The sequence below is a fragment of the Manis javanica genome, chromosome 1 (genome assembly GCF_040802235.1).
Source record: "Manis javanica isolate MJ-LG chromosome 1, MJ_LKY, whole genome shotgun sequence".
Lineage (NCBI taxonomy): Eukaryota > Metazoa > Chordata > Mammalia > Pholidota > Manidae > Manis > Manis javanica.
The window spans coordinates 158,957,558-158,983,772 of NC_133156.1; the positions used below are offsets into that span (position 1 = coordinate 158,957,558).

Here is a 26,215-nt window from a genome sequence, read left to right on the forward strand (position 1 = left end):
GATATGGAAATATGCCCACAATATATGTTGAATGAATTAGACAATTTATAAAAATTACAAAACAATGACTATACTATGATTGTATTTATAATATAATGGTGTGTTTGTGATTTTATTTTTTGTTTTTTATTTTTACTTTTTGTCTCAGGTACAGGTAGGATAGCACAGGGATTAAGATGGTGTAGGTCATTTGTAGGAAGATGGTCACCAAAATGTTCTACAGTGATTATATCTTGGTGTTGCAATTTCAGGTGCTTTTAACTTTCTTTTTTTATGCTTTTCTCTACTGGTTTGTTTTGATTTTATATCAAGCATGTTTTTAAGTCAGAATAAAAATAAAGTTTCCTTTAAAAGAATATTTCCATCCACTCTTTAAAGAATTAATTCTAGAACCCTATGTGTTTAGTTTTTTTTGAATTTCCATGTTTTTAAGTCTTAAAAATAAATCTAGGAAAATTACAATAGATAACATGGTATATTACATGTATTATAGATCACCTTTTGCTAGTAGTCCTTTTACTTTGTGCACATTTTAAAAATAACAGCTTTTATTAGAACATCAGGCAATTAATAATTTTAAGAATTACATATTAAATTGGAAATATTTAATCAGTAAAATTTATTAAATTATTTTGGTAAATTTTAACCAACTTTGAAGAATTCTACTAATTTTTAAACTATGGATGACCCCCAACAATTTTTAAAAGATGCCCATTTTACATTTTTCTAAGACAGGGGCCAGCAAATTATGACCCTTGGGCTATATCTAGGCTGCTGCCACTTTTTGCATGGCCCCTGAGCTAAGAATGGTTGCCATGTTTTTAAATGACCAAAAAAAAGAGTAAATAAAGGAAGAATATTTTATGATAAGTAATTATGTGAAACTCAAATTTCAGTTTCCATAAAAGTTCTAAATCCGATTACTAAAAAAGTTGTTTTCTCTTTTTTGTATCCTATAATACACCTACAAAATATTCTTGATTTTTGTCTTTTGGCCCACAGGCCCCCAAATATTTACTCTCTGACTCTTTCCAGAAAAACAAGAAAAGCAGCCAGGCACGCAGCTTACCTGTGAATTCAGCAAGTGTCCTGTCCCTTCTTGTTGGCTGGGGATTGCTATAGGGAAATGAGAGGTAGCGGATGTTTTTGGTACTAGCCTGTGGGTAACAAGCAGAAATAAAAAAGCAGAATTAATACAGAACTGAGAGCTTCCTGACAACAAAGTGAAGGGTGCAGACCTCTCCCACAGGACCTGGTTCACACACTGGCTTTCTGTTACTACGGTTTAAAGGACACGGAGTGTATCAGCCTTCATTATGAATCTCCTTCTCCTTCACAATAAAATAGACCATCATGACCCTCTCAAAGTTTTTTTTTTGACAAGCATTTATGGAAAAATATATTCAGTCCATGGTCAGGAGAGCTGCATTCTATTCATCACTGATAACAGGACCAACCGATTAGCCTTTCTGTGCCTGAGTTCTATTGTCCAGGACCAGAGAATAAGAACACCAGTGTTACATTACCCACGGGGACAGTTTGAGGAGAAAGTAAAAACACTTAGCATTTTAACTTTTTCAAAATACAATATTAACATTCCATCACAATATTGTTAATAATTTTACAGGTACCTTTCAAGGTTACCTAGTCAGATGTGTGCTTAAGATAGGTCTTCCTATGAGATTACAGGTTGAATATTTAGTTTTATTTTATTTTAAAAATAATAAATCACAAAACTAAAATGTTTGAGCAAGGTCACTCCTCTCCCTAGGTAGTTACTAATGATACTATTACCATCATTATTATTACTTTTGAGCCATGGAGATAAGGGAAGAGATAGGCTCTATCCAGACCCAGCCTCCATCCAGCAGTCCCAGGAGGTTTGATAGCGCCTCAGACAGGACAGTCAGACGCACAGTGGGAGATGTGCACATGAGACCTCCAAGTATTGGCAGGGGGGAAGTGAGCTCCCTAGAGATGGGGGCTGTGGCGCATGGACGACTCCTAGGTACCCGGCGCCATGCTGTGCTCCCTAGAGCCACAGTGCAGTGAGTATGCTCCTGTCACTATCCCATCGTGGGGAGTCGTCTGACCCATGAAAAGGGAGGTTGTTAGGTGTCCTGCACCCACGTACTTTTGCATTTCTCTGGCAACAAGGTGGTGAGTTTTATTTGTTTAAATACCTGTGGTGGGCCCCAGTGGAGGCCCTGAGCGGGGACTGGTGAGGCTCCAGGCGCCTCAGGAGTCCTTACCGGCTTCGCCCACGGCAGACTGTGGCCTTTCCTCACGCTCTCCCTTAGGGTGTTCTGGCGGCGGATCAGAATCTCCTTGGCCTGCTTCTCGCTTGTTTGGGGTTTCAGGTTGTATTTGTTGTAGGACAGGGTCTGCAGGAAGAATGGAATGTGAAATACATACGGACATCTCCAGGACAATTTGTAACCTTCGGAAACCATGGAAGTATCACGACCTAGGGCCACTAGAGCAAGCAGGCACCATGGAGGTCATCTGGGCCTCAGCCTCCATTACAGAGAAGCAAACTGTGCCCTGAGGAGAAAGGGCTGTGCGGATGCCCTGTCAGGACAGAGCTGTGATGGAGCCCACGCCCTCTGGCTTGGAGAGAGTGCCGTCCCTCTACTGTCCTTGCAGTGGTCTGCTCCAGGGAACCCACAGACTTTGGCTTCCCCAAGTACACACTTCTTTCCCAGGTCATGTTTTTGGATTTAATGGATCAGGGAAATGTCAAAACTAAATGTCAAAACTTTGAGAATTTCTATGAGGTTGCTATTTTAAAATTTTTTCAATTAAAGATACATTAAAAAAATCAACCAATTACTATCACCAGTTCCAAAAGGAAGAGGTCTTTTAACCAAAATATTAGCTAAGAACTTAATCTCAAACAATGAACAACCCTTCCATTTATTTTCATGACAATTTCTTCCTTGTCCTTACCCAGGCCAGGGAAAATCTATCGTAAGCCATAGACCAACATCAGTCTTCACATGCTTGCAAAGGCTTAACTGGAACTTCTCTTGTTTCTTCTCACTCAAGGTTCACCAGTGAATATCCTGTGTCCCCTGGGTCAGTAGGTCCCATTGGATAATGAGATCAAGACTAAGGCGTTATGACTCCTGGTTAATGGATGCTTTAATAAGGGTTGTCAGTTCAACAGCAAAAGAGCAAATGCTCTATGTGCAGGTGCCATGGTAAGCACAGGATTTCTAAAACATGGATACATTAGAATTATGGTCTTCAAAAGGCTGACAGTCTACTGGGGACATAAAACAAATAAGCACGTACTACATAGGCCCAGCTAAGTGCTAAGACAGTGGACTGCAGGGAGTTGGAGTGTATAGACAAAAGGTGCTTACCCCAGTCTTGGGGGGGAAGGTGAGCTGAATTTTGAGAGATGAATGGATGTTCCCTCCAGGAAGAGGGAACACATGAGATGAGACATAGCTGTGAACAATTTGGAGGATTGGAGGGGGCCACTGGAGCAGAGCTGGGCATTGTTATCACAGGGGAATGAAGTTCTCTACTCAGAGTACCGTGAGAACTGAGACTAATGGTACAGGAAGGGGCTGGGGACAACCTGTCAAGACAGGAGACTCCACCCTCCAGGCCGAGGGTCTCCTACGTGGGGTGCACACACTCCAAGGGACACGAGATGACTCCAAGTGTGAGAAAAGAAAACACTAATCCTTATATTTCCTTTTATTTTTTAATAAAAAGTACAAAAGAGATTAAGGTTTATCAGTATTTAACATAAGGATTTGTAATAGACCTTCGCCTGGTCAATATGTGAGATGGTCACGTTTCCAGCCAGAACACAAGACAGAGTGTGTAGCAAGGAGTCAGACCCTGAGCCCATCCCACCCTTGTCCGGAAGTGACTTGTGACTCTCAGGCTGGTCTCTGCCAGGATGCAGACCATGAGAAACACCCACACCCCTAGCTCGACACCACCTGAGACCTCCAGGCCTATCACGCAGGTTAGAGGACTGCAGATGTCACCTTCCGTGACAATCCTCCAAACTGTAGCGTGCCCACTAGACACAAAGTAGACGGACAGTTGCATCTTTGGAGCAGTTTTTCCTTCACAAGAGCAACAGGGTGCTGGAGGAAGAGAAGAGTCACTGACCCCGAAACGACAGAGAGCAGGGAAGGATGGGTGAGTTTCACTGCCTCAGACAACAGAAGTGGAGGCAAAGGCACCTAAGAGGCTTGGAGACACTCTGTTGGTTGTTTATGCTCTTCCACGCAACTTCTCAGGACCTATCTGGGATTTGGGGGCAACAAGAAAGGGGAATGTAAGTGGCTTAGACGGTAGGAAGCTGGGAACAGATGTCATGGGCACGCTCACAGAGGAAGAAGAAAGGTGGCTATGTGGGAAGCCGCAAGCAGGAAGGAAGAGAGACTGGGCAGCTGGCCTCACTTCAGGCAGTGGTGGAGTCCCGGGGCCTCGGTCTCCGTTTCTAGACCTTGCCTAAACTCAGCCGTCATCAACATGGGGAAAGGCTGACCACCAGGCACCCCTCGGGCCTTGGCCCTCACTAAGCCAGCTGATATTCATCAAACCAGGAAGTTCTTGACTGTGTATCTAAGGCAAAATGTGATAGTCTTACTGAAACAGTTTCACTTGGAATGATTTGAAAGCAGTTGAATTTACTCCAAGCGTGCCACGACTGACGCGGACCTCTATTCCTTCAACAGGCACAGAGCCTTTCATGACACATTCCCCTTAATCACTGACCCTTCCAAAACAAGCAGCCAGAGAACACTCACTTTCACTGGATCACGGAAATTTGGAATCATGGAGAAAGCACTGGGTAGGAGTTGAAAGACCTGGGTTTGTTTTATGACCTTAGTCATATCAGATAAACACTCTAATAACCTTAGTATCTTCTTAAAAATGAAGGGTTTGGACTGGATAATTTTTTTTGTCGGTCCCATGAAGATTATGATCATAGTCACAGATACCACGGCTCTCACAAATGAATTCACTTATATGCAAGAACTGGAATGCTCAACTGAAGCCTCAAACAAAAAGGCCTCCTGTTTAGAGGATGCAAGTTTAACTATCATTTGAGTGTATCACAGTTTCAGAAGGACTCACCCGCCGCTGCCAGAAATGCTCTTACTATGCCTTGCGGACCAGTTCCCAAGGGCTAGCATAGACTCCACACCTTTCTCCAAAAGTGGAAAATAATAAGCCCAATGTGTTTCCTTCCATTCAGGCTTTCAGCCTTGCAGTTTCAATATTCTAACCTAAACCATCTCAGTTTTCTAAGCTCTTTTGCAGGCAATCGGATCATGACAACTCTAGCACCACGACATCTGGCTCTTGCTGGTGGTGGGGGTGCTGAGCTCCTCCACTTGCCTGTCTCTAGAGGGAGAGGGACCTGCTGGCTCTGGAAGCACCAGGCTGTAGGGTGGGGGCAGCCTGACCCCTAGGGCCTGCAACTGGATTTGCATTTCTTTTTATACCACGGGTGCCACTAGTGCTGCAGAAAGATAACAATTAACTTTCTGTTCCCCAAAGGAAGCAGAGAGAAACTGTTCCACAAGAAGGCTGCTTTAAAATGGGCAATGTGAACGACAATGGATTCCTGGAGGACTGGCTCCAAGGACAGGCAAGGGGGAGAGTCAGATGGCCTATACACACCCTTTGGCGAACTTGGTACATGCTGTGTGTCAGAATGTCCCGCATGGACTCCACATCTTCAGGGGAAAGCCTTTTGGTTCCTTGTGTCCTCTGGGCCCTGGAAACATTATGGGAAGGAAGCCAAGCATTATTCCATGTTGGCCAGAGTGCTGCCAGAGTATCAGTGCACTTGGAGTTCTAAGTTTCAGAACCCCAGTTTTTACATAATTTCTCCTATTGGTTTATTAGTAAGTTCATGTGAAATGTCAGTACATGTGTGTGAATTTACATTTGAAAAATATGATTCCTTGGCCTATAGCTTTTATGTGAGAATTATGCTAACTCATTTTTAAAAAGGGGTTTAAGGTGGTGGAACACTTACTTCTTTCCTTGTATCAGTTATGAACAGACACAAAAAAATGCAAAATACAATAAAAATCAATTATTAGAAAACACATTTTTAAAAGATACCATGCTCTCTACTTCATCATGTAAGAACTGATTATTACTTTGTGCCATCCAAATGTTTTACTGTTAGATTCAACAAAAAGATTTCTCAGCCAAGGCTGACTCTTGGTTAGGTCTGTACTTATCTCATTGTGGAAGGTGACAAACTGCCCCTGGATAACACCATCCTCACACCACATTTTGAGCAGCATTGATCGAAGGGAGCATTAATATTTTTAAAAGAGTACGTGTATGAGTACATTTATCTTGGAATTATCCCTGTAGGGATTTTATCTTTGGTTAAAGAACAATTGTAAGAAACTAGGATCATATTTTACAAGAAGAATTAGACAATTTATGCTGTGAAAGTCAACCCAGCTGAGACACTGGGCACAGGAGTTCTGGAAGCAGTTGACTGCTCCCTGCCTCCACGCTGACAGCATGTCCTTCCCCATGAGCCCACCCCCACCCCCGTCTACCGAAAGGGTTTAAAAGCCAAGTCAGGCCCAAGTCACCTATCAATGCACAATTGTCCTCTAAGGATTTCAAAGTCATGGCATTGCTATGTGCAGAATCCTCATGTGACAAGTATATTTGATTTCAATCACTTTAATCTAGTGATGATAATTTCTAGGGACTTTTTGTTGTATGAATAATATATGTTTACTGAAGAACAAAAAGGAGAGAACTAAAGAAAAACCCATTTTGAATACTATCATCTCCCCTAATATCTTGGTTTAAACCCTTAAGAGTTTAGATTTTTCTTTCTCATTGCAGCTTTTCTGAATGCCTGAGGGCACTGATGTGCTAATATCTGCCTGCAAAGGTCTCAGAATAACTGATCACAGGGACAAGTAGCTACTAGTTTCAATACAGGCCACTTTTTAAGTATTTCTCCCCCAAACAGTAGAAGTTTAAGCCATAAATTACATAGGACATTTTGTAAGGTATGTACAATTGGTGAAAGATTTTTAAGGACCTGGACAGTGTATTTCACAATATGCCAGGATTTATTTAGCAATGCTATCTGTAGACTAACTATTGCCCTTTCTACATTATCACTGAAGTCAGAATTTCTATATCTCAGAGCTGCAAGCACTACTGATAATTCAGTTACCACCCTTGGTGATTTACACATTATTATCAGGACATTTCAACTTAACTGTTTAAATTAGCTTCAAATAAAATTTATCCTGACTTAGATACACCCACACATTGCCACAATCTGAACACATTCCTTTATTATGATGGAAATAGTCTACTGCTAAGCAGAAACAACAGCTGTAATAAAAAAATTACACTTCCTGTGTTCATAATAAAACAATCAAATAGGACGAACTACTGGTGAAGGAAATGATAAAGTTAAACTTGGGATAGCAATAGATCTAACTTGGCATTTTCCCCAGTTTATAATGACCACTTTGGAAAGGGCCAGACTTAAGGTCCGTTCTGGCTGCTGGCCGAATGTTATTAAAGTTTCCTAAAGGCATTGTAGCTCACTGATGCATACTGAGGAGTTATAGTTATAAAATTACACAGTGAAATTAGTAACTTGGACAAGGTGATACCTGGAGTTTTCTACATGCACTTCTTTAGCAAAATTATCCCCGAAATGATCATAACATGCCCAGGAAAGATGAAATCCTTTAAAAAACTTAATGTTGGAAATCTCTAGGTCAAAAAGGTAAAATCGCAAACAGAAAGACTCTTGTCACTGGAACACTCATTCATTATCTGTAAAGGAAATCTATGTCACCTTAAATAACAGTCCTGTGGTAATTTCATGGCTATTAAACTCTTGGGGAAATCTGAGTCTAAATATATCTGAATATAAGATTTACATTTCTCAATTTTTTCTTTTTATCAGACTCTATAATAATGTAAAAAGAGGCTTCAATTCTAAACACAGCAATAGAGACATGAAATCTAGAAGATGCTGTATTTATGCCATAATAGGGATTGCCAAAAGATCAAATAGTATACCCTGATTCATTCAGATGAATCCATCCTCTTTCATTAGCTTTATCCATGAAATCCATGGGAAATGCATGAGAAGATGACCGATGGCATGCCCACTAAGTGAGCAAGGATACCCCCAGCCCTTCTGTGTGTGTAGTTGCCGTATGTCTGTTTAGAAAGGTCACCAAGATGACCAACGTTTTAGAATGAGTGAAGAGTGGCAGAGAAGAGGGCCTAATTCCCAACAATACAGTGTTCCATTCTGGAAGTGAAAATGATATCAGAATCTTCCTTCCAGAGTCTGCGGTGTAAAAATGCCTAAATGTAAACAAATACCTCTCAATGTGATCAATTAAAAACTTAAAACAATAATTAATGAAAAATTAACCAACTACTTCTTAAAGCTTGGACAGTATTAATCAGTTTGAGCCTCTATCTTCTGATATTTCTAAAGGATTACTACTCAGTGGAAAAATGAGGTGCCTCATATTTAAAATGGCAATCCAGGTACATATCTACCTACTCCACAGTTGTCTGAAGGTCAGATAAAATAATGGATGTGGAAGTAATGGGATTCCATAGCATCACCGTGATCCGTGCTGTACTACAGACCACTTCTGGTGCTAGTGTTCTCCTGAGGGTCCCAGAGTTTGGAAACTCAACTGCTGGTAGAACAATTGCTTAAACTTCTAAAGAAAAAAATATATGTGCATTTTGTTGTTATCATCTCATACAGAATAATAAAAAGTGAGCTGAGTACACACTTCTTCTTCCTATTATTGTATGAAGGTTTGTTTTTTAAGAATTTAGCTGCTTTGATCTTAGAAGAGGAATTCCTTTTTGCTTGATGTCCTCCAGATTTCTGATGAGATCAAATAAATGCAATTTAAATACTAAACTTGTATTAAATATCACTTTAAAAAATATCCTCTCCCACTCCAGTAAACTAACTGGTTTGGGCTTTAGGAGGGAAAAAGGTATCTCCAACCTAAAAGACTCTTACTAACCTTCAATCAATGTCTGAAAATATAATTGACTTGGCAGAAGGGCTCCCACCAAATACAGCTGGATTAAAAATTGCCTTAGGTCAGAAACAGGAGCAACAGCTTATGACCTATGCTGCACTACAGAGATTCAAAGTATGTCTGGGCACATGATAGGCTGATTCTCATTTGAGATAAGCACCCCTACGTTCCTTGACCAAGTGCTCACATAACTAGTAAGCAGACCAGTGGAGGAAGTTCCTAATGGTCTCAACTGCCTGAACCTGCCCAGCCCTCCTGCACTGCATTCAGTTAACTCTCATTCATCCTTCAGTGAGCAAGTCAGACTCCAGGGACCAGGGGAAGGTTTCATCTCTTATACTCTTATAGAACCCTAGATGTGATGATTATATGTCGTGTGATCTTTTTTATTAATGCCATGGCTCTCCTGGATCTGATTTCCATGAGAGCAGTGACTGCACCTGCTTTCACAGTCCTTGGCAGAGGGCTCCTCACAGGTGCCTAAGGAACAAGGTTGGACCTAAGGCAGGGTGAGAGAGTCCTCCTCTCTGGTAAGAGGAATTGAGAAAGTTCAGTAATCAAGTGTAGTAATCAAATGAAGTTAGGTTAGAAAATAAAGATTAATGCCAAAAATTGCATGATTAATATAGTATCAACATTTCAATAACAACAGGATCAATATGACTGATGTTTCCTTTGTCTCAGGCCCTAATAATGGCAGAGCATGGCATTGACAATAAATGTTAGCATTTTAGTGTCCTAAGTTTCCTTCTAGCCATGTAATGGGCAGCACCAGAACAAACAACCCAACTACAAAAACAGTCTCACCAAGAAATAAGGCAGGAAGCTTTCTGTTTATACCCAGATGGCCTCAGGGACACTAGTTTAGATTTTTTCCCAGGCTGTGTGAGAAAAGCAATGGTGTTTCCGATTCTTTTGTGAGTAAGGGATGAGAAATAACACTCAGACATTCGTGACAATTTTGCTGCTCTCTATTCTTAGCTGTTCTCTCAAACTGCCTTTCAAACATGAGTGCATAATTGAATCGCATGATCAAGTGTCTTTACCTGCTGAAGATGACAGGATGGAGGAGCTGGTGTTCCTTATTCTAAATACAACTTGTGACTAATTTTTCCAATTCATAAACCATTTCTTAGGAGAAAACTGGGCATCTTTGAGGGGTTGAATTACTTCTTGTGACACTGAAGGGACTTTGCTAAATGTCACAGGGTTAAAGCAACTTTAAAAATGTCTAGCCAGCTGTTGAGACCTTTGGTTTCCAGATGTTCCACCAAAAGCATCATGTTTCACAGGGAATCATCTGGTCCTGATGGATTCATACAACAATACGGACACCCTGCCTCTACTCCAACTCCTTCAGGGTCTCTGCTCCACAAGAAGCCAGTCCTCCCCCTGCACCAAGCTGTGTGCGTTCCACAGACTCAAGAAAAATCTCAAACTCTCACACAAATCTTAGACACAACTACAAACACAGCTCTTAGTTTAAAGAGCCTACCAACTGCCACATCTCTCCTACACCCACTCATCCCCAAATCTATGTTAGCAGCACCCCGTGCTGACCAACAAAGAGAATTTGCCTCATGAGAGCAATACAATGGTAGGATTCACAGAATCAATGAGCAGGGGTGAAAGGGTAGAGATTTCTAATCAGGAAGAGAAAGGGAAAGTCTTGTAAAATATGCTGTTATTCTATAAATTCACTCCCCACCCCAAGAAAGGTGATATCCAAATACAATAGGCAACTTTTGCCAAAAAGTGGTTTTCAGAAACTAGATGAAACACTTCGTAGCCAAACTACAAAATGCCAAGACTTAGATCATCTTTTTTTTCATGATTTCTTCCTATGTCTGCTTCTTCACTTCCAGTATTATCTTAAATGGAACAATGTGTTAGTGCCCCTTGCAATTCTGGCGTGGAAAGTCTAGATCAAAGAGCAGATGTGACTTACAGATGGGGCGTGGGGAAGGTTGTAGAACTTAGTATCCCCATCTCTACCATCTCAATAGCTTGTTTCATTTCCAGCTTCTTGTACAAAGAAACAATGCTTGATTTTGGCAGGTTCTTTCGGATTAGGATTTTCCGTAAATATCTGTGATCAAACTTCTTAAACCTAAAAATGAAAATCAACATTTGGAAATCTTTAACCTCTGTATATATAAGTATGTATTTTTCATAAAACAAACTACAACTTAACTTTAATCTGAAAAACACCAGGACAGTACCAGGAATTCAGAGACTTTGCACACACTTTTTTTTTTTAAATCATAGACTTTTTTATACTTTTTTAAAAAAATAAAGAATGAATGGCCTACTGGCCTGAATACATTGAAAATCAATTAAACAAAAGGAAAGGTCAAGTGGCAATCAGGGTAAGAAGTGTGCATAAATTGTGAGCTGGGGAGGCCCAGGCCAGCTCAGCCCCAATTGCAGGAGAAGAAATGAGAGGGTTGAGGCTTTTGAACACATCTTCCATTCTAATAGCTCATAACGGTGGCAGCTGCACTTACAGTAATACTGGCCCATTCAACCAGAACCCAATACATTTAAATGGCCCAGTAGTTACAGTAGTTTTGCCCATTATGCAGAAGACCATTTTGAATCCTGCCAATTAAGGGGATGGGAGGGAGAAGCCACGTATCTCTGACAGTCTGAATGACGGAGCATCTGAATAGGGTCGATGCTGATGGCCGCTGACTATTGTAGCAATCCTCCCGCCCACCCATCAAGCTGAGCTGAATGTGTGCGTGTGGTGCCCCAGAGTCAGCCATTTGTTCCGAGTAGGAATTTTCAATGCTTCCAATCATGTTACATTCAAAGAGTAATTTGTCAGCCTGCTTTATTTTCTAGGGGCAACATAACTCCCAGGGCTGTGGGCTTATTATATGGTGATTGGTTTCCCAGTCTGAGTGGTGGATGGGCCCTTTATCAGTCAAGCCTCCTCTGTGATTCCTTAGTGCTGGGGTCAGTGTTTGGCTCACACTGGGCCCTTCTCCCTCCAACTGGGTCAGCTCCTCAGGTCCCAGTTTGCTGCCTTTGCTCGTGTTCCTGTTTATTCCTCCATCCACTGTAACCAGCTCCCTGACCGTCAGGACTTGTCTGATGCTGTTCACAACAAGCTCACCTTGACCTTATGCTGTTCGATGCCCGTGGGTGCCATTTCCCTTGCCCTGCTTGCCAGGGGGCTCCTCCTGATGTGCCCCTGGGTCATTTCCTCAGCGCCCCCCACATCCAGCATAATACCTGTCCTAACAACTTCTTCTGAGCCTCCTCTGCCCTTCCTCTTTCTTACCTGCCCCGTGGGAACGGGAGCTTCTCAAGAGTCCTGTCCTCAGGCAGCTTCCCCTTTTGCACCCCTGTGGTTCTCTCCCCTATGACCACGGATTTAGTTATCACATGCTCACTGACAACTCACAGCCTTTATCTCCTGCACCACCTTCCTCCCGAAAGTGAGACCTCATTCTAAAAGGAGACTGAGTATATATTTAAGATAACTTAAACAGAATCGATTATTTAATTCTTAACATTCTTCTATAATCTATACATTTAACCATGGCATTATGTCCCTAGGCTCTCTGTTTGGGGCTCTGTGGTTTATTGAAAGCAAGGAGTTAGTTTTAAAGTCAGACCTCACTTCAGATCAAGGTTCTTCTGTTGAGCAGGTTAACTGGCAAAGATGGTTTACACACCTTTGAAATGAGAATGACAGCAATAACACAGGACAGTTAAAGCAACCACATAAAATATAACATAGTCTCTTTGATATCACCAACATCAATTTGTTGGCAAGCCCTAGAGAGGAAACATCTACCATTTGGTTAATGCAGCTACTGCTAACTCCTACATCTTCCAAACAGCTGTGTGTAAGTCCAAAACTCCTCTTTCTCATCCTCAGTAAAACTCTCCTCAGAGCCATAATTCAGAAATATGGCTATAGATTCACTCCAGGAAGAGAAAGAGTTCTGAAATGTAAGAGGTGCCAGGGGGAGGGGACTTTGGCAATCCTACAGAATCACCAGGTGGGAAGGATTCTTCAAGGTCTTTGACTACAGCCTCCCCTAACCATGGAGGATCTCTTCTGCAGGATCCCTGATGCGATGCCAAACTCCCTTTGCAGACTTAGGAAGCCAGTCATTCCATGGAAACTTGACTTTATTTTAAACTTAATCTGACTTCTCTAATCTCCATCTCTCCGTGTACTGGTTCTCTCTGAGACAGCCTAGTCTACCCACTGATAGTTCTCCACTTTCCAGGCTCAGGATTCCCAGGAATTCCACCATCTTCTTGCATGCCATGGCTGCTAGGACCTTTGATTGCCTGGTCTCCTACTCGTGGCTTCTTTCTGGCTTCATGTTCAGCTTCCGGTGTCAAGTTGTGAGTTTCCCAAGCCCCAGATTCCCCTCCTAGATGGTGAGACCCTCCACCTCCTTACTTGTCTCTCACTTGATAGTGGCTCCATTGCCCACACACATCTTCAATTCCAGCTTTCAAGTGATCCATCAGCTGCCAAGCCAAACAAGAAAATGATTGCTGGTGAAACATTAACTCTAAAAGACACACAAAGAATGCTAACACACTTGGAAAAACAAAGGACGCTTTAATTTCCTGGAGCCTGTCCTCTCTTCTGTCACTCTGTCCTTGTAACTGAAACTTACAATGTCTTTCATAATAATTTAACTTAGTTTCATGATTCAGAGACTCTGTAGATAAGTTCCTTAATAATGCACATAGCTTGCAATAAAGACCAGTTACCTGCCATTTGCCTTGAATAATATTTTTCTAAAATGATAGAGGAAATTTCACATTACTGAAGTCACTTGGAAGTAAAGTCTAATGATTAACTGTTAACTTTTAATTTCATTGCAAAAGAAAAGAAAATGCCAGCATCCACTTTATAAAGTTTCTAAGAATACAATTCTATAGATATTCTATTATATACCAACATACAGCTACAAAATTTATCTATATGCCTCATTTTTTAATCTATTTCTCTTACTATTTACATTTCAACACCCAAGCCAATTACACCATGCTTGCTTTATCCAAATTGTTCACAGGAATTCAGAAAAAAAGCACAATCTCTTCAAAATTTATGAATTAGTCTTCAAGTAAATAAAATTTGTAATAATTGAAGTTTATACCAGATTCTAAAAATTTTTGCAAAATAGATTACAAATTAATTCTGAAGTAATTAATGTACATTCTACCAATAATTATAACTTTATTTGAAAAATAAATAAATAAGAAAGGAGTAAAATATCCAAGTTTCATTCTCTCAGCTGTATTTTCTAATTTTTCAAAATAATGAACATAAGAGATAAAGATAGAGACAAAAACCTTCAATCATGTTTAAGGCATTGTGTATTTTAAAACACTCACTCCCTATTCCCATCTGTTGAACATTTTCAAATGGTCTTGAAAATTTTTGGTTTGGGTTTCCCGGAATTTAAATTTATTTCCTCACATGATTTCGGCCATGAATTCAGGGCTGATTTTGAAAGACTTCATCAGTTACTCCAACATTAGAATCATGAACTCTCAGGGATGAAAGAAACCTAAAAAATTATCTTGGCCTCCTCAAAGCTTGACCTCCTCAAAGCTTGAATCTCCTGCTCAGCACCTATGCCAAGTGTTCCTAATCATTGCTTGCGCACATCCAATTAATCTTTGGGTGTGCCACACAAGAAACAATTGTCAGAATGCTCTTCATTAACAAAGGTGAAGTCTTTCTCCCTCTGTCTTCCATCCCTTAGTTCTTCCCATTACTATTCCCTTGAGCCACACAGAATGGCATCCCTTCAACATTGTGTTGCACTTAAACAGGTAAAATCCATGCTCAACTTCCTTTTCATCTTCATCAGAGTTGGATGCTTTCATAAAAATTGCCACTGGGCCATGTCTGCAGAAGTAGTCGAAGTCTTTACCCCTTCCTAATTAAAAGTTCAGAAACAGCTGAGGGTCCCATGTGCCATTGGTACCAATGGTTTTAGAAGCAAGTAGGGCAACTTGGAATATTAGTCACTGTGACAGCTTTTGAGGTGTCAGCTTGCCTAGTCTAGCCCCTAGTGATTATTAGCACTAATCTAGATGCTGCTATGAAGGTATTTTGTAGATATGATTAGAGTTCATAATAGTTAATCTTAATAGTTATCCTAGATAACCTGGGTGGGCCTGGTTTGATCAGTTGAAAGGCCTGAAGAGTAGAGCTGAGACTTCCCTGATGAAGAAGAAAGTTCCACTCGTGCACAGCAGCTGTAGGTCAAGCTTGAGAGTTCCAGTCCACCCTCCTTGCTGGCCTGTCCTACCTATATTGTACTTGCCTAGCCAGCCTCCACAGTGGGTAACCCTACCCCTCACAACAGAGCCCTTAGTACATCTCCTACTGCTTCTGTTTCCCTGCTGGACCCAAATAGAAACACTGGCAGCTCAGACCAAAATGAAAGGAGACAGCATGAGAGCAGGCTGTCAGATCCTAAAGTTCTCCAGGCAAGAAATGAGCTGATCAAACTGATGAAGTGCAAACACATGCTGCATTTCATGAAAAGGAAAGTGTGACTCAAGAGTATGCAGTTGAGAATCCGGAGGGTGAAGCAAAGAATCAGCAGAGATTGTTCCCAGGCCTGAAACAAAAAAGAGTTTTCCCAGGCAGACTTGGGCCTTTGCTTGGGACAAATGACCCCTTTTTTCCTTCCATTTTCCCCCTTTTTGAAAGGAATGTCCACCTCTGTTATTCTATGACTCTCCATCTGGTGTATTTTGGAAGCAAATAACTTGTTTCTTGAGTGTCACAGGCTCAGAAATGGAAAGGAGCTGTGCCTCAGGATGGATGATACCTGGAGCCCCAACCATCTCTGGTTTACAAGTTGACATGATGAGATTTTGGACTTTAAAACATAACATTTAAATGAGATTTTGCTCTTTGAGTTAATACTACAGTGGATTGAGACCTTTGTGTGGTTAAGATAGAGTTAATGCATTTTGCATGTGGAACAAACATGAATCTCTGAGGGGCTATGAAAGGCTGTGATAGGCAGAATAATGGTCCCCAAAGATGTCCACCTCCTGATCCCTAGAACCTGTGAATACGTTAGTTTATATTCAAAGAAGAATGAAGATAGGAGATGGACTTAGGGTTGCTAATCAGTTGACTTTAAAATAGAATATCCTAAATTATCCACATGGGCCCAGTATAATCCCAAAGGTCTTTAACAAGGAAGAAGAAGGCAGAAGAGTCACTATCAGAATGATGCAGCTAAGAAAGACCTGAGTGGTCACTGCTAATTTTGAAGATGGAAAGGACCCACAAGGAATGCCAGCAGCTCTCAGCCTGGAAGAGGGGAAGAAACAGACACTTCCCTAGAACCTAGAAAGAAATGCAGCATCTTTATTTTAGCCCAGTGAAACTCATCTTGAACTTCTGACCCCCCCCCCTCCCAGAACTATAAGATAATACTTTGTGTGTTTATGCCACTGAGTTTATGGTAATTACTTACAGCAGCAATAAGACACAATACAGTCACTCTTTGTGGAGCTGGGAAAGAGGCTATGTGCACATGTCTCATCAAAGCCCAAGCTGCTCACATAGGTGACAAATGGGGAACATCCTATTAATTTACTAATTATAAAAAGAGAGAACTTACACGGATATGAAGCTCTTCATTGATGGATTCCTTTTTATTAGTCTTTTTAACATCCAGGTACCTGACCAGGGGGCCAATTGTAATTCCCTAGATCATAAATAACAAAATAAAGGGTTTTTTTTGGAAGATTGTCATTATCAGGAACAAATCTACTAGCAAAACTATTAGGACTTCCAATTTTTATGTCTTTGTTTTGTACTAGTTTCTACTGGAAAAATGCTCCAGTGTTTACTTGTTCTAATTTAATTCTTCTAAATTCTACAATAAAAGTAGACATTACATCTATATATTAAAGCAGGAATTTAGTTTCATTCCTTAAAATAAACTCTCATTAGTTTGTTGAGAGATAACTCCAACTAAAATTAAAAACTCATGCTATGTGGTACTAATTGGAATCTCATTTTGAGCAATACCCAGAATAGTTATGATTCATCTGTTACCCAGGAATATATTTATATTTTACTGATTAAAAGACAACATAACTAGAGGTTAAAGGATGACTACAAACATGATCTAGAAATATTGGGAATTTAGTTTGAGTATTGAGCCACATGTCTGAAAATCAGATACAGTGTCTCTGTTTTGGTATTATACAGTTAATACATAATCCCCCCAAAAATTTCTCATTTCAAGTATGAAATAATTCAACCAACCTGAATAAATACAGTAAAATATATAACTACTAGAGTAGCAGTAACAAACAGTTTCTTCCTGGGAAAAAGAGACAACGGAAGCAAAAATGCAAGTGAAAAACTTCCAGCTCCTCGCACGCCACTGTAGAAGATTATGCACTGGTCCTTGTTGGAGAAAGGGAAAGTCCGAAACTGGTTACTGACATAGAAGAGAGCAAATACACCTAGAAGGGGGAACATAAGTATTAGACCAGAGGGTCATGGATGAGTAAAGATCCCAGGCTGTGTGCATGTGCGCTCCAAACAAGGCAACTAGCTCCATCACATCCACGACTGTCTGTCCCAAACAGATTATCTTGCAAAACTTTTCACTTTGACTAGAAGTGAGGTACTAGTGCTTCAGACAGGGAGCTTCCCAGCACATGTGCTCATGTCTATGTATTTAAAGTAATGAAATATTGATACTTTATAATATACGAAGTTGCATATATTTTCTAATCCATATTTATAATTTTTGCTCAGCCTTTCAAAAAGAAATAAAGCTAAATTCTTATAAATCAGTTTACTAGCTTAATTTCCCTGTAGATTCCTAGAGTACAAATGAAAAGGGACCTAAGAAATGTGTCTGCACAGTTTTGTGGTTGAGGAAGATTCTGCCCAAGGTCAAATAACTACTTGGTAGTAGTCCCAGGATTTGATTTGAGATTATAAATTCATACGACAGTCTCCTTAATTCTTCCCTCCCTTGGAGACCTAACAGACACATATATTCAGGGTTAGTTTTGTAAACATTTTAATATTTCTGCATTCTTACTATTCTTTCTTAGATCCGAAAACCCACCCTACCTACTTTTTAATGTGCTTAGTTTTAATTCCAATCTAACTTTATTTAAAATCTAATTTTATCTCCCTATTACTGGAAGCTAAAAGCATTTTTATCATCTCATGTTCTCACTGGGTGACCAAAAGAGGTGTGTAATTTTAAACATGAGAGGGGCCCTCTCGGTGACTGTGGTCTCTGCAAGGTAAGCAAATCTCTTGTGCTTGGTTTGGTTCTTCCTGAGGTTCAATGCAAACCAGAAAGGATGTTGGCAAGTGTTCAAAGGAGGGCCTTTTTCTGTCAGTAAATGAGAGGAGGCCACTTGGGGAGAGCATGTCTAAAATGTAGAGGTGTTTTCTATCCCTCTGCTCTTCCGTCCCCAAGTGGCCCACCGACACGGTGTTGCTGGTGGGAGACATGCCTTCCCTAAAGCTGTGACTCTATTAAAGAGTTTTCACTGCAGAGTAATAAAGCTCTCAGTAACCTCGTGTGACTTCTAATCCCACAGGCTTCACACCAAGCTGCCTTGTTCACAGGCGAGGGAGTGCAGCAGTCAGTCAAATCAAAATGTTTTTCACTTAGTTTTGTTTGTCTTCACTCCTCCACACACACGTCAACCTCGGACAATGTTCTTAACTTTTTCATGTGCTCAGTCCCCTCAGTTTCTGAGTGAGGATAATGATAGTATTTACCTCCGAAGGTAGATGTGCGTCTTAAATGAATTTAATATCTATAAATAACATAAAGCAGGGCTTTGTAGGTTATAAGCCCTCATGAGTATGAACTATTACTGCTTACAATGAGTCAAGCTGGGAAAAGGAACAGCCTGAGAGAGGGAGGAGTGGGTGCTGACACCTGGCTCTGTCCCTCCCTGGATGTGGCCAAGTCCGCCCAGAGATTGCTCCGTCAGTTGCCTCAGCTGGAAGATGCAGGGGTTCGGCTAGAAGGTCATCAGGACCAACAGTGTTGAGCTGTCTACAATATTAATCCCCTCCTAGATGGCCCTACTCTTGCTGGCTGGCCTGACGCTCTCTTGACGTTAACCTTACTCCCCTGTAGATCCCTGGAATGTTAAAAGGGGAAGAGACCTAAGAAATGTGTCCACACCCACCATTTTGTAGTTGAGGAATATTCTGAGTAGTTCAGTATCTGCCCAAGTTTGAATAGTTAGTTAATAATAGTTGCAGGATTTGATTTGAGATTATAAATTCATTATCACATTTTCCTTAATTCTTTCCTCCCTTAGGAGACTTAATGGACACCCATAGTCAGAATATATGTTTTCTGAATATTTTAATATTTTTGTATTCTTGCTATTCTTTCCTAGATCCTAAAACCCATCCCAAATTAATTTAGACTCGATATAGTCAAGATAAGTTCTCAGCATTTTACCTGATTTCTCTTTCATTTTTATTGGCTTGAAAGTATTGATCAAAGTTACCTAAAAATGCTTCAAATATTGGTCAAAATCATTTTGCAATAAAATTGCTTCTAAACAAAAGGCAACACATGTATTGTAGATCAGTACTTAATGTTCTTTCTAGTTTCAGAAACATAAATGTACAAGATAAATCAGCAGCTATTAGCTAAGACATCTCATTTTTTAAAATTAAGTGTATTCTATAAGGGTGAAGCTGGTTACCAATTATAGAGTTGCCTTTACTAATTAGTAGTAAGCACTTCTTTGAAAAACAAAGACTCACTTCCTGGTCCTTGGTTTTCTATACATCAAACTCCACCCTCAACTAAAACCACCTGTGTTATTCAGAGGGATGTTTTTCTAACAGTACTTGCCTAACACAGAACACAATTTGTGAGATCTCACTTTTCCTGTAACAAGTGTAAATGCTTGCAGTTTATAATCTATATCTGATTTAAGGTGCAAGAGGGTAAAAATTGCCAAAGTGAAGAGCAAGGGATAAATTTACTGAGTTATATTTAAATGTGTAGATGTGAAATTTCTCTCTTCAATTAAGAAAAATATACTCCTTGCTCTGACCTTGCTTCAGTGCAGCACCTTATCAGCCATTCCTTACTTCAAATTGATTAAAGGAGCAAACAAAATGCTCCTAGTCTCCCTGAGATGCCTATACTCCCAGAACCAGTAAAACCAGTTCACATCACCTCACTACTTATGCTTTTACATCACAATTGCACTTATTTGTGCAATATAAAAACAAAGCAAAACAGAATAAATGGAACTGCAGTAGACTCATAGACACTGAGAAGTAACCAGTGGTTACCACGGGGGAGGGACTGGGTGGGCGGGTGGAGAAGGGGAGAGATAAAAGGGCTCAAGAATTCTCAGTCATAGTATAAGTTGGTCACGGGGATAGCAGTACAGTGTGGAGAATATAGCCAGTGATTCTGTAACATCTTTCTATGTTAACGGGTAGTAACTGCACTAGTTGCGGTGAGGATTTAATAATACGAGTAACTGTTGAACCACCGTGTTGTACACTTGAAACCAATATAAGACTGTATATCAAAGACACTTCAATTGAAAAAAAAAAACAACAGCCAACAGCAGGCAGGGGACCCTGCGGGGCCCTGCGTCTCTTACTAATGGCTCTCCAGACCAGGCAGAAGGCCAGGGTGCAGCACACGAAGGCCCAGTTCCACTCGTGGTTCTTCCCCACAGTGGACACACCCATGAAGATGAAGATCAGGGTCTCGCTGACGCTGCTCAGCATCTTCATGAAATATTTGATGGTCGTGTAGGATGTCTGCGACACGTTTTCTTCTACATACTTTTTCATTGTCACTGCACAGGCTGTGATTCTGCAAAAGGAGCAGAGTCTCAGAGCAAAGCCACAGAAAAGATTTTGCCCGTCCACAGAAAAGCCTCCCTGTTGGTGATGCAGCAGACACACAGATCTCTTTTTTATACAGGCAGGATGTCTTCTCCATTTTCCTCTCTGGCTGCAGATTTTCCGCAGGGTGTCTTTCTTCCTGTTCTCTCTCCCCAAGGGTTTTGCACAAGTGGAGTTTGGCGGTGAAGGTGGGCGTGGTGGGGGAGGTGGTGGGGCGGGGCTCTCTCACAATAAAATGGCGATAACCAGGCACAAACCCAAAACAGGGCTGTTCTGTCTTGCCCTCCGTCCTCAAGAGTTGGTCAGCACTACCTCTAACTCTACTTCACGCTGCCTTCAAGCAACACAAACCCAGCACAGTCACCTAGAAAGTACAACTCAGCGAGGCCCCTCATTTCCTCCACCTGAGCAACATTTCTTACAACACTTTGATGAGAAATTTTTCATTAAAAATTTTTCTGTTCTAGAGCCACTTAGCAAATCTGGGGGTGAGGGGAGAAAAACTGTGCCTTGTCTAAGAAGTTTTGATCACTTTTAAGGTGGGGAAATGATGAATGCCTAGGAAGACTAACATTTAATTAAAGTAAGTATTTCTATACAATAAAACTAAATATTTCTGCCCAGGTAGCTGGATGTGGGGATAATGTCATTGTAAAAACAACATAACCAGGTATAGCAAGTCAGGTTAAGAAGCCTCATTCCCAGATCTATGGAAGGAAAAACATTTCAAAAACATTTTCCTTGGGGAAAAGAAATCTGGATTGCTAGTCTTATCCCACTGGCCTAGTTTCATTGCACAGTGATGAGTTCTGGCACGGGGGTGTGGTTGAGGGAAATAGGAGGCAGAACTCAGGAATGATGGGCAGTCCCTCATGGGATTCTTCTCTGTAACTTTAATGAATTTTTTTAAGGAAAAAACCCCAAAAACCTACTGAGATGAAACTATAATCTTGATCTGCTCCCAGCCCTTCTCTGCATCCACCTTTCGAAGCACTCTAAAATGACCTTATAATTATTATGCTCTCCTAAGGCAAAGCATTAGAATAGAGCAAACACAAATGCTGGAGAGAATATTTGTTTGGCAAAGGACCTGAATCAGATTTTACCAAGTTTAAATAACTAGAATCCCTCAATACCTCTGAGGAATACGGTCAGAAGGCAAGCCTTCTCCAGAGGCTAGTCTACAAGAGGGGTTCCCAAATTCTCCTTTGTGACTATCAGAGTTAGTCCTTGGTTTGTACTCACGCCAGGATGCCGGAGAGATAGAGTGTCTCAGCAACTAAGTAGGACAAATAGCTGAACATGAAGATGATGAGTGGCTCAATTGCAGAGATATTCTGAGTGAAACGTGTGATAAACGCAGAAATGAATCCAAAAACAATGCCGAAAAATGCCCCCCCAACTCCCACAATGATGAATCGGGCACACCCAGCCAAAATGTCCACAGGCTCTATGTCTTCAAATTTATGCATCTTTGTGAAGGCAATTAATATATTGTATAAGACCTAGACAAAAAGAAAAGAAAAGAAACATGAACTAGAAATGAGAAATGTTTCACACACAGATTATTAACTTAGTGTCTAGTTAAAAAGAATACACACCAGTAAATTATACAATAAATATTAACATGGCTGCCCAACTTTCAAATGTATTCCAGATAAATTAAATTTATTTACTTTGGCTGAATAAGAAATATATAACACAGCTTTCAGTCACTGAACACCTACTACGTGCCAGCCTCTTTGCCAAGCTCTCTGTCAGTTTTTTTATTTACTTCCCGTCACTTGGAATGCACCCTTCATTATGGGCTCTGTAATAAACCATGGACCCCTGTAACTGACTGCTTCTCCTTCAAAGTGAGCAAGTGCCTCACTCTCTCAGTAGGGGGCGCTGAAAGGATGCTGCAGGAGGAAGGGGCTTCCAGCAACTTCCAATGGGAGGGGCTAGAGAGTCAGTCAAGTGGGAGGGAGGACTTCTGGTGGATCCTGCCAGGGCCCCAGGGCCTGAAAGGGATTCCTGTGCAACGGTACAGCATCACCTGATGATAACCTGTGCACAGACCTCTTAACACCCTAAAACAAGCCCTGCATTGGCCCCTGTGAAACAAGCCTGTGGCCAGGGGTTCCCTGAGCAGCCCACCTGTCTGTAAACCCTCTCTTCCAAAGGCCCTCTGCCACCTCCTGAGCCAGGCTTCCACTGCACGTGGGCACCATTGACTGCTCCATGTCCGCCCTCCTGAGGATGGTCTTCTGTTTGCCCAGCAACTCCAGAACAGCTCCAATCTGGCTACCTGGCCAGCTTCTCTGCTGTCCAGGGGACCGTCCACACCTTCTCCAATGAAATCTGAACCCCTTCCAAATTTGTCCCTCTTCAGGGGCCTTCCCTCAGCTCTAGGGTACCATGGAGAGTTCTCATATCTCTATTCTTTTGTTATACTTTTTATATAGCTATTTTTTATATTTTTCTATTTATTGTATAGTTATTCTTTTATTATACTTGATAATTTTGATATTAAAATTTCTCTGTTTAACCTATGGGTGGTTTCTTTCTTGATTGGACTCTGCCTGATACGCTTTCCTTATACACAATCTCATTACATCCTCCAAACACCTCCAGCCCATGTGATACACAATCCCAATTCTCATCTTATTTCAATGCTTAGATGAAGTTATAGTGCTCTATTTATCACTATTTCATATTACTTGGCAGCCCAGCACTTAGACTGAACCTCTGAAAAGTGGCAGTTACCACATGGTTAAGGAAACACATAAAACAGGTAAGGTAACATATCTGCAGAAGATGAAGACCTTTGAGAGTATCACGCCCAAAGGGTCCTGATAACCCAGAGCACACAACTATTAGCCTCTGTTTGTCTATAGCAGGAAAATGAAAACATCAGAGCAGGGGCAGAAGATAAAACTCAGGGAAATAGGGTCAATGATTATAGTGTGCATGGCAAAGAACTACAGGAGTGCTTCAGCCTTTCAGAACAAATACACCCAATTCAGTCCCTCCCCTCACACCCTGTTCAAGCCTTACCGCTGGGCATGATGATCCCCTATTCTACATCCTGCCAGACTTCTCCAGGCTGGAGCCTCCTGCCAGACTGACTGACCTCTTCGTTCCCAATTTGTCTTTCCTCACTGAGTCACTCAGTGTCACTTCTGTCCTTCAGGGTACCCTGACAGCACTTGGATACCAGCTCCAGGTGCACCCTCAGGCCTTCCCAGAACTGCTTGCTGCCTCATGTGTGTGCTGACCTCTTGGCTGGAGTCACTCTTCCCCAGCCCCCTTCCAGTGCTGGTCCCTCCAGGTCTGCTTTGTGCATGACATCACCTTTAGGATAAACGATCACTGGTTTCTCACAGAGAGGCTGAGCATGAATGTTCATCTACAGATGGTCCCTAGGCTAGTTTCTTTTTATGTTCACAATCATAAACAGTCAAGGTGCATTTAAAATGAAGACCACTTCGTGTCATTTGTATTTCCTAAGGAGTGCCTCACATTTGTTTGAGTGAGGTTGTTCTCTGGTGATGGAAGCAGAGGCAGCAGCTGGTCTGTAAGGATGACCATCTCTGCTCGTGGTGCCCTAGAGGCACCATGTAAATGGTTTATACACATTTTGCCATCCATTATGTATGGAGGTCAAACAATCTTACACATGGCATGGCTTTTGGCTTTGGAGTGTGAGTTGGCAGAGAGGGTCATTCCTAGAACCAATCAGGTGTCACCGGTCCTCATCTAGGGATGCTTCCTCGCTAATGCCCTATACTGATGGGGGAGAGGTTATGTGAGGAGGGTGTGCAATGGCCCCTCTGCTCACAGGTTCTTAGTCACATGCACCTCTCCAGTACAGTTTTCCCACATTGCCTTCTGTGCTAGTTTCCTAGGGCTGCTGTAACAAAGCACCATAAACTCAGATAGCTTATATCATCAGAAATTTATTCTCTCATTGTTCGGGAGGCTGGAAGTCTAGGACCAAAGTGTTGGCAGGGCCACACTCTGAAGGCACTAAGGAAGGATCCTCCTATTTTCTTCTTAGTTTCTGGTGGTTTCTGACAATCCTTGGTGTTCCTTGGCTTATAAACATACTGCTCCAGTCTCTGCCAGTATCTTCACATGGCCTTTCCTGTGTGTGCCTTCCCTGTGTCTTCACATGGCCTTCTTCTAATGACACCAGTCCCTGGATTTAGGGCCCACTTAAATTTATCTTAACTAATTATATCTACAAAGAACTATTTCCAAATAAGATCATACCTGAAGCTCCAGGTGGATGTGAATTCTTGAGGAATGCTAGTCAAACCAGTACAGCTTCTACAACCAAAATGACTTTTCAATGGAAAGAACTTGTATTATAGACAAGTGTATTTTAGTTATATATCTCTCAGGACACAACTTAATTTTAAATTTCATAAGGTTCTAATCTGTGGCTTGCTCTCCAAATGGATCCAATATATTTCTTTAAGAGTACCTGGGACATATACTTTCAGTGTTTGCATTTGTTTCTTCTTTTTAATGTAACCAGTAGCCTATAACCAACAAGCTTGGATAGATAAGTGGATGTGGACAACAGATTATAAATGCTTGCTTCCTCTCCCAAAGAGATGTTTCTAGTGCATTTTCTGGGGAAGATGAAAAAATGGTTGATACAAATTGGCTCAAGCAAGGATCACACATACACATGCAACATGAGCATTTGTCAATTTCTGCTATTAGGAAAGGGATTATCTTCAAAAAGAGAGAGACTTGCTGAAATCTCAAACCAGATTTGCTTAAGAATATACATGCTGATAAGCTCAGTGGGATGGAAAAAGATGGCAGCATGAGAAGTGAGGCAGAAAGCTTCTCCCAAAACCACATATAACATGAAAATACAGCAAATACAACTAATCTTGAAAGAGTGACCAGAAAGAAGATTGCAACAGACTGCCTACATCTGAGGAAAAGAGAAGACCTCACAGGAAAGGTAAAGTAGCAAAGCTGCAATCCAGCAGGACCCAAGCCCTTCTCTCCACCCAGTTTACTAGCGGGAGGAAGACAAACTGAGTAGGGAGAGAGTAGAAGCCAAAGTCTGCTAAACACCCATCCCTGGAGATCTTCACCGTGAGCACAAACCTACATTACATGGTGCTCTGGTAATTAGTGGGGTTAGAAAGCAAAGACAGGAGGAATATTCAGAAAGACTGAAATTCCATCCACTTGTGGAAAATAGGTACCCACAAATGGCCATTCTGGGACTAAA

The 26,215-nt window shown here is 41.2% G+C and overlaps 1 protein-coding gene across 4 annotated transcripts in view; it reads right to left on the reverse strand.

Annotated features, from left to right (window-relative positions):
• SLC9A4 (solute carrier family 9 member A4) overlaps positions 1-26,215 on the reverse strand; it is a 68,958-nt gene that overhangs the window by 16,441 nt on the left and 26,302 nt on the right. Inside the window, exons 3-11 of one of the 4 annotated variants that reach the window (XM_037019909.2) lie at positions 22,219-22,478; positions 20,724-20,941; positions 17,362-17,564; positions 16,709-16,795; positions 13,501-13,571; positions 11,020-11,181; positions 5,662-5,758; positions 2,253-2,384; positions 1,070-1,157 (exon numbers count right to left, since the gene is read on the reverse strand). In XM_037019909.2, the coding sequence (XP_036875804.2) occupies positions 1,070-1,157; positions 2,253-2,384; positions 5,662-5,758; positions 11,020-11,181; positions 13,501-13,571; positions 16,709-16,795; positions 17,362-17,564; positions 20,724-20,941; positions 22,219-22,478 (1,318 nt within the window). Of the gene's footprint in view, positions 1-598; positions 1,158-2,183; positions 2,385-3,757; positions 4,276-5,661; positions 5,759-11,019; positions 11,182-13,500; positions 13,572-16,708; positions 16,796-17,361; positions 17,565-20,723; positions 20,942-22,218; positions 22,479-26,215 lie in introns of those variants that run through there. The other 3 variants (XM_037019908.2, XM_037019911.2, XM_037019912.2) reach the window with 3 other exon arrangements.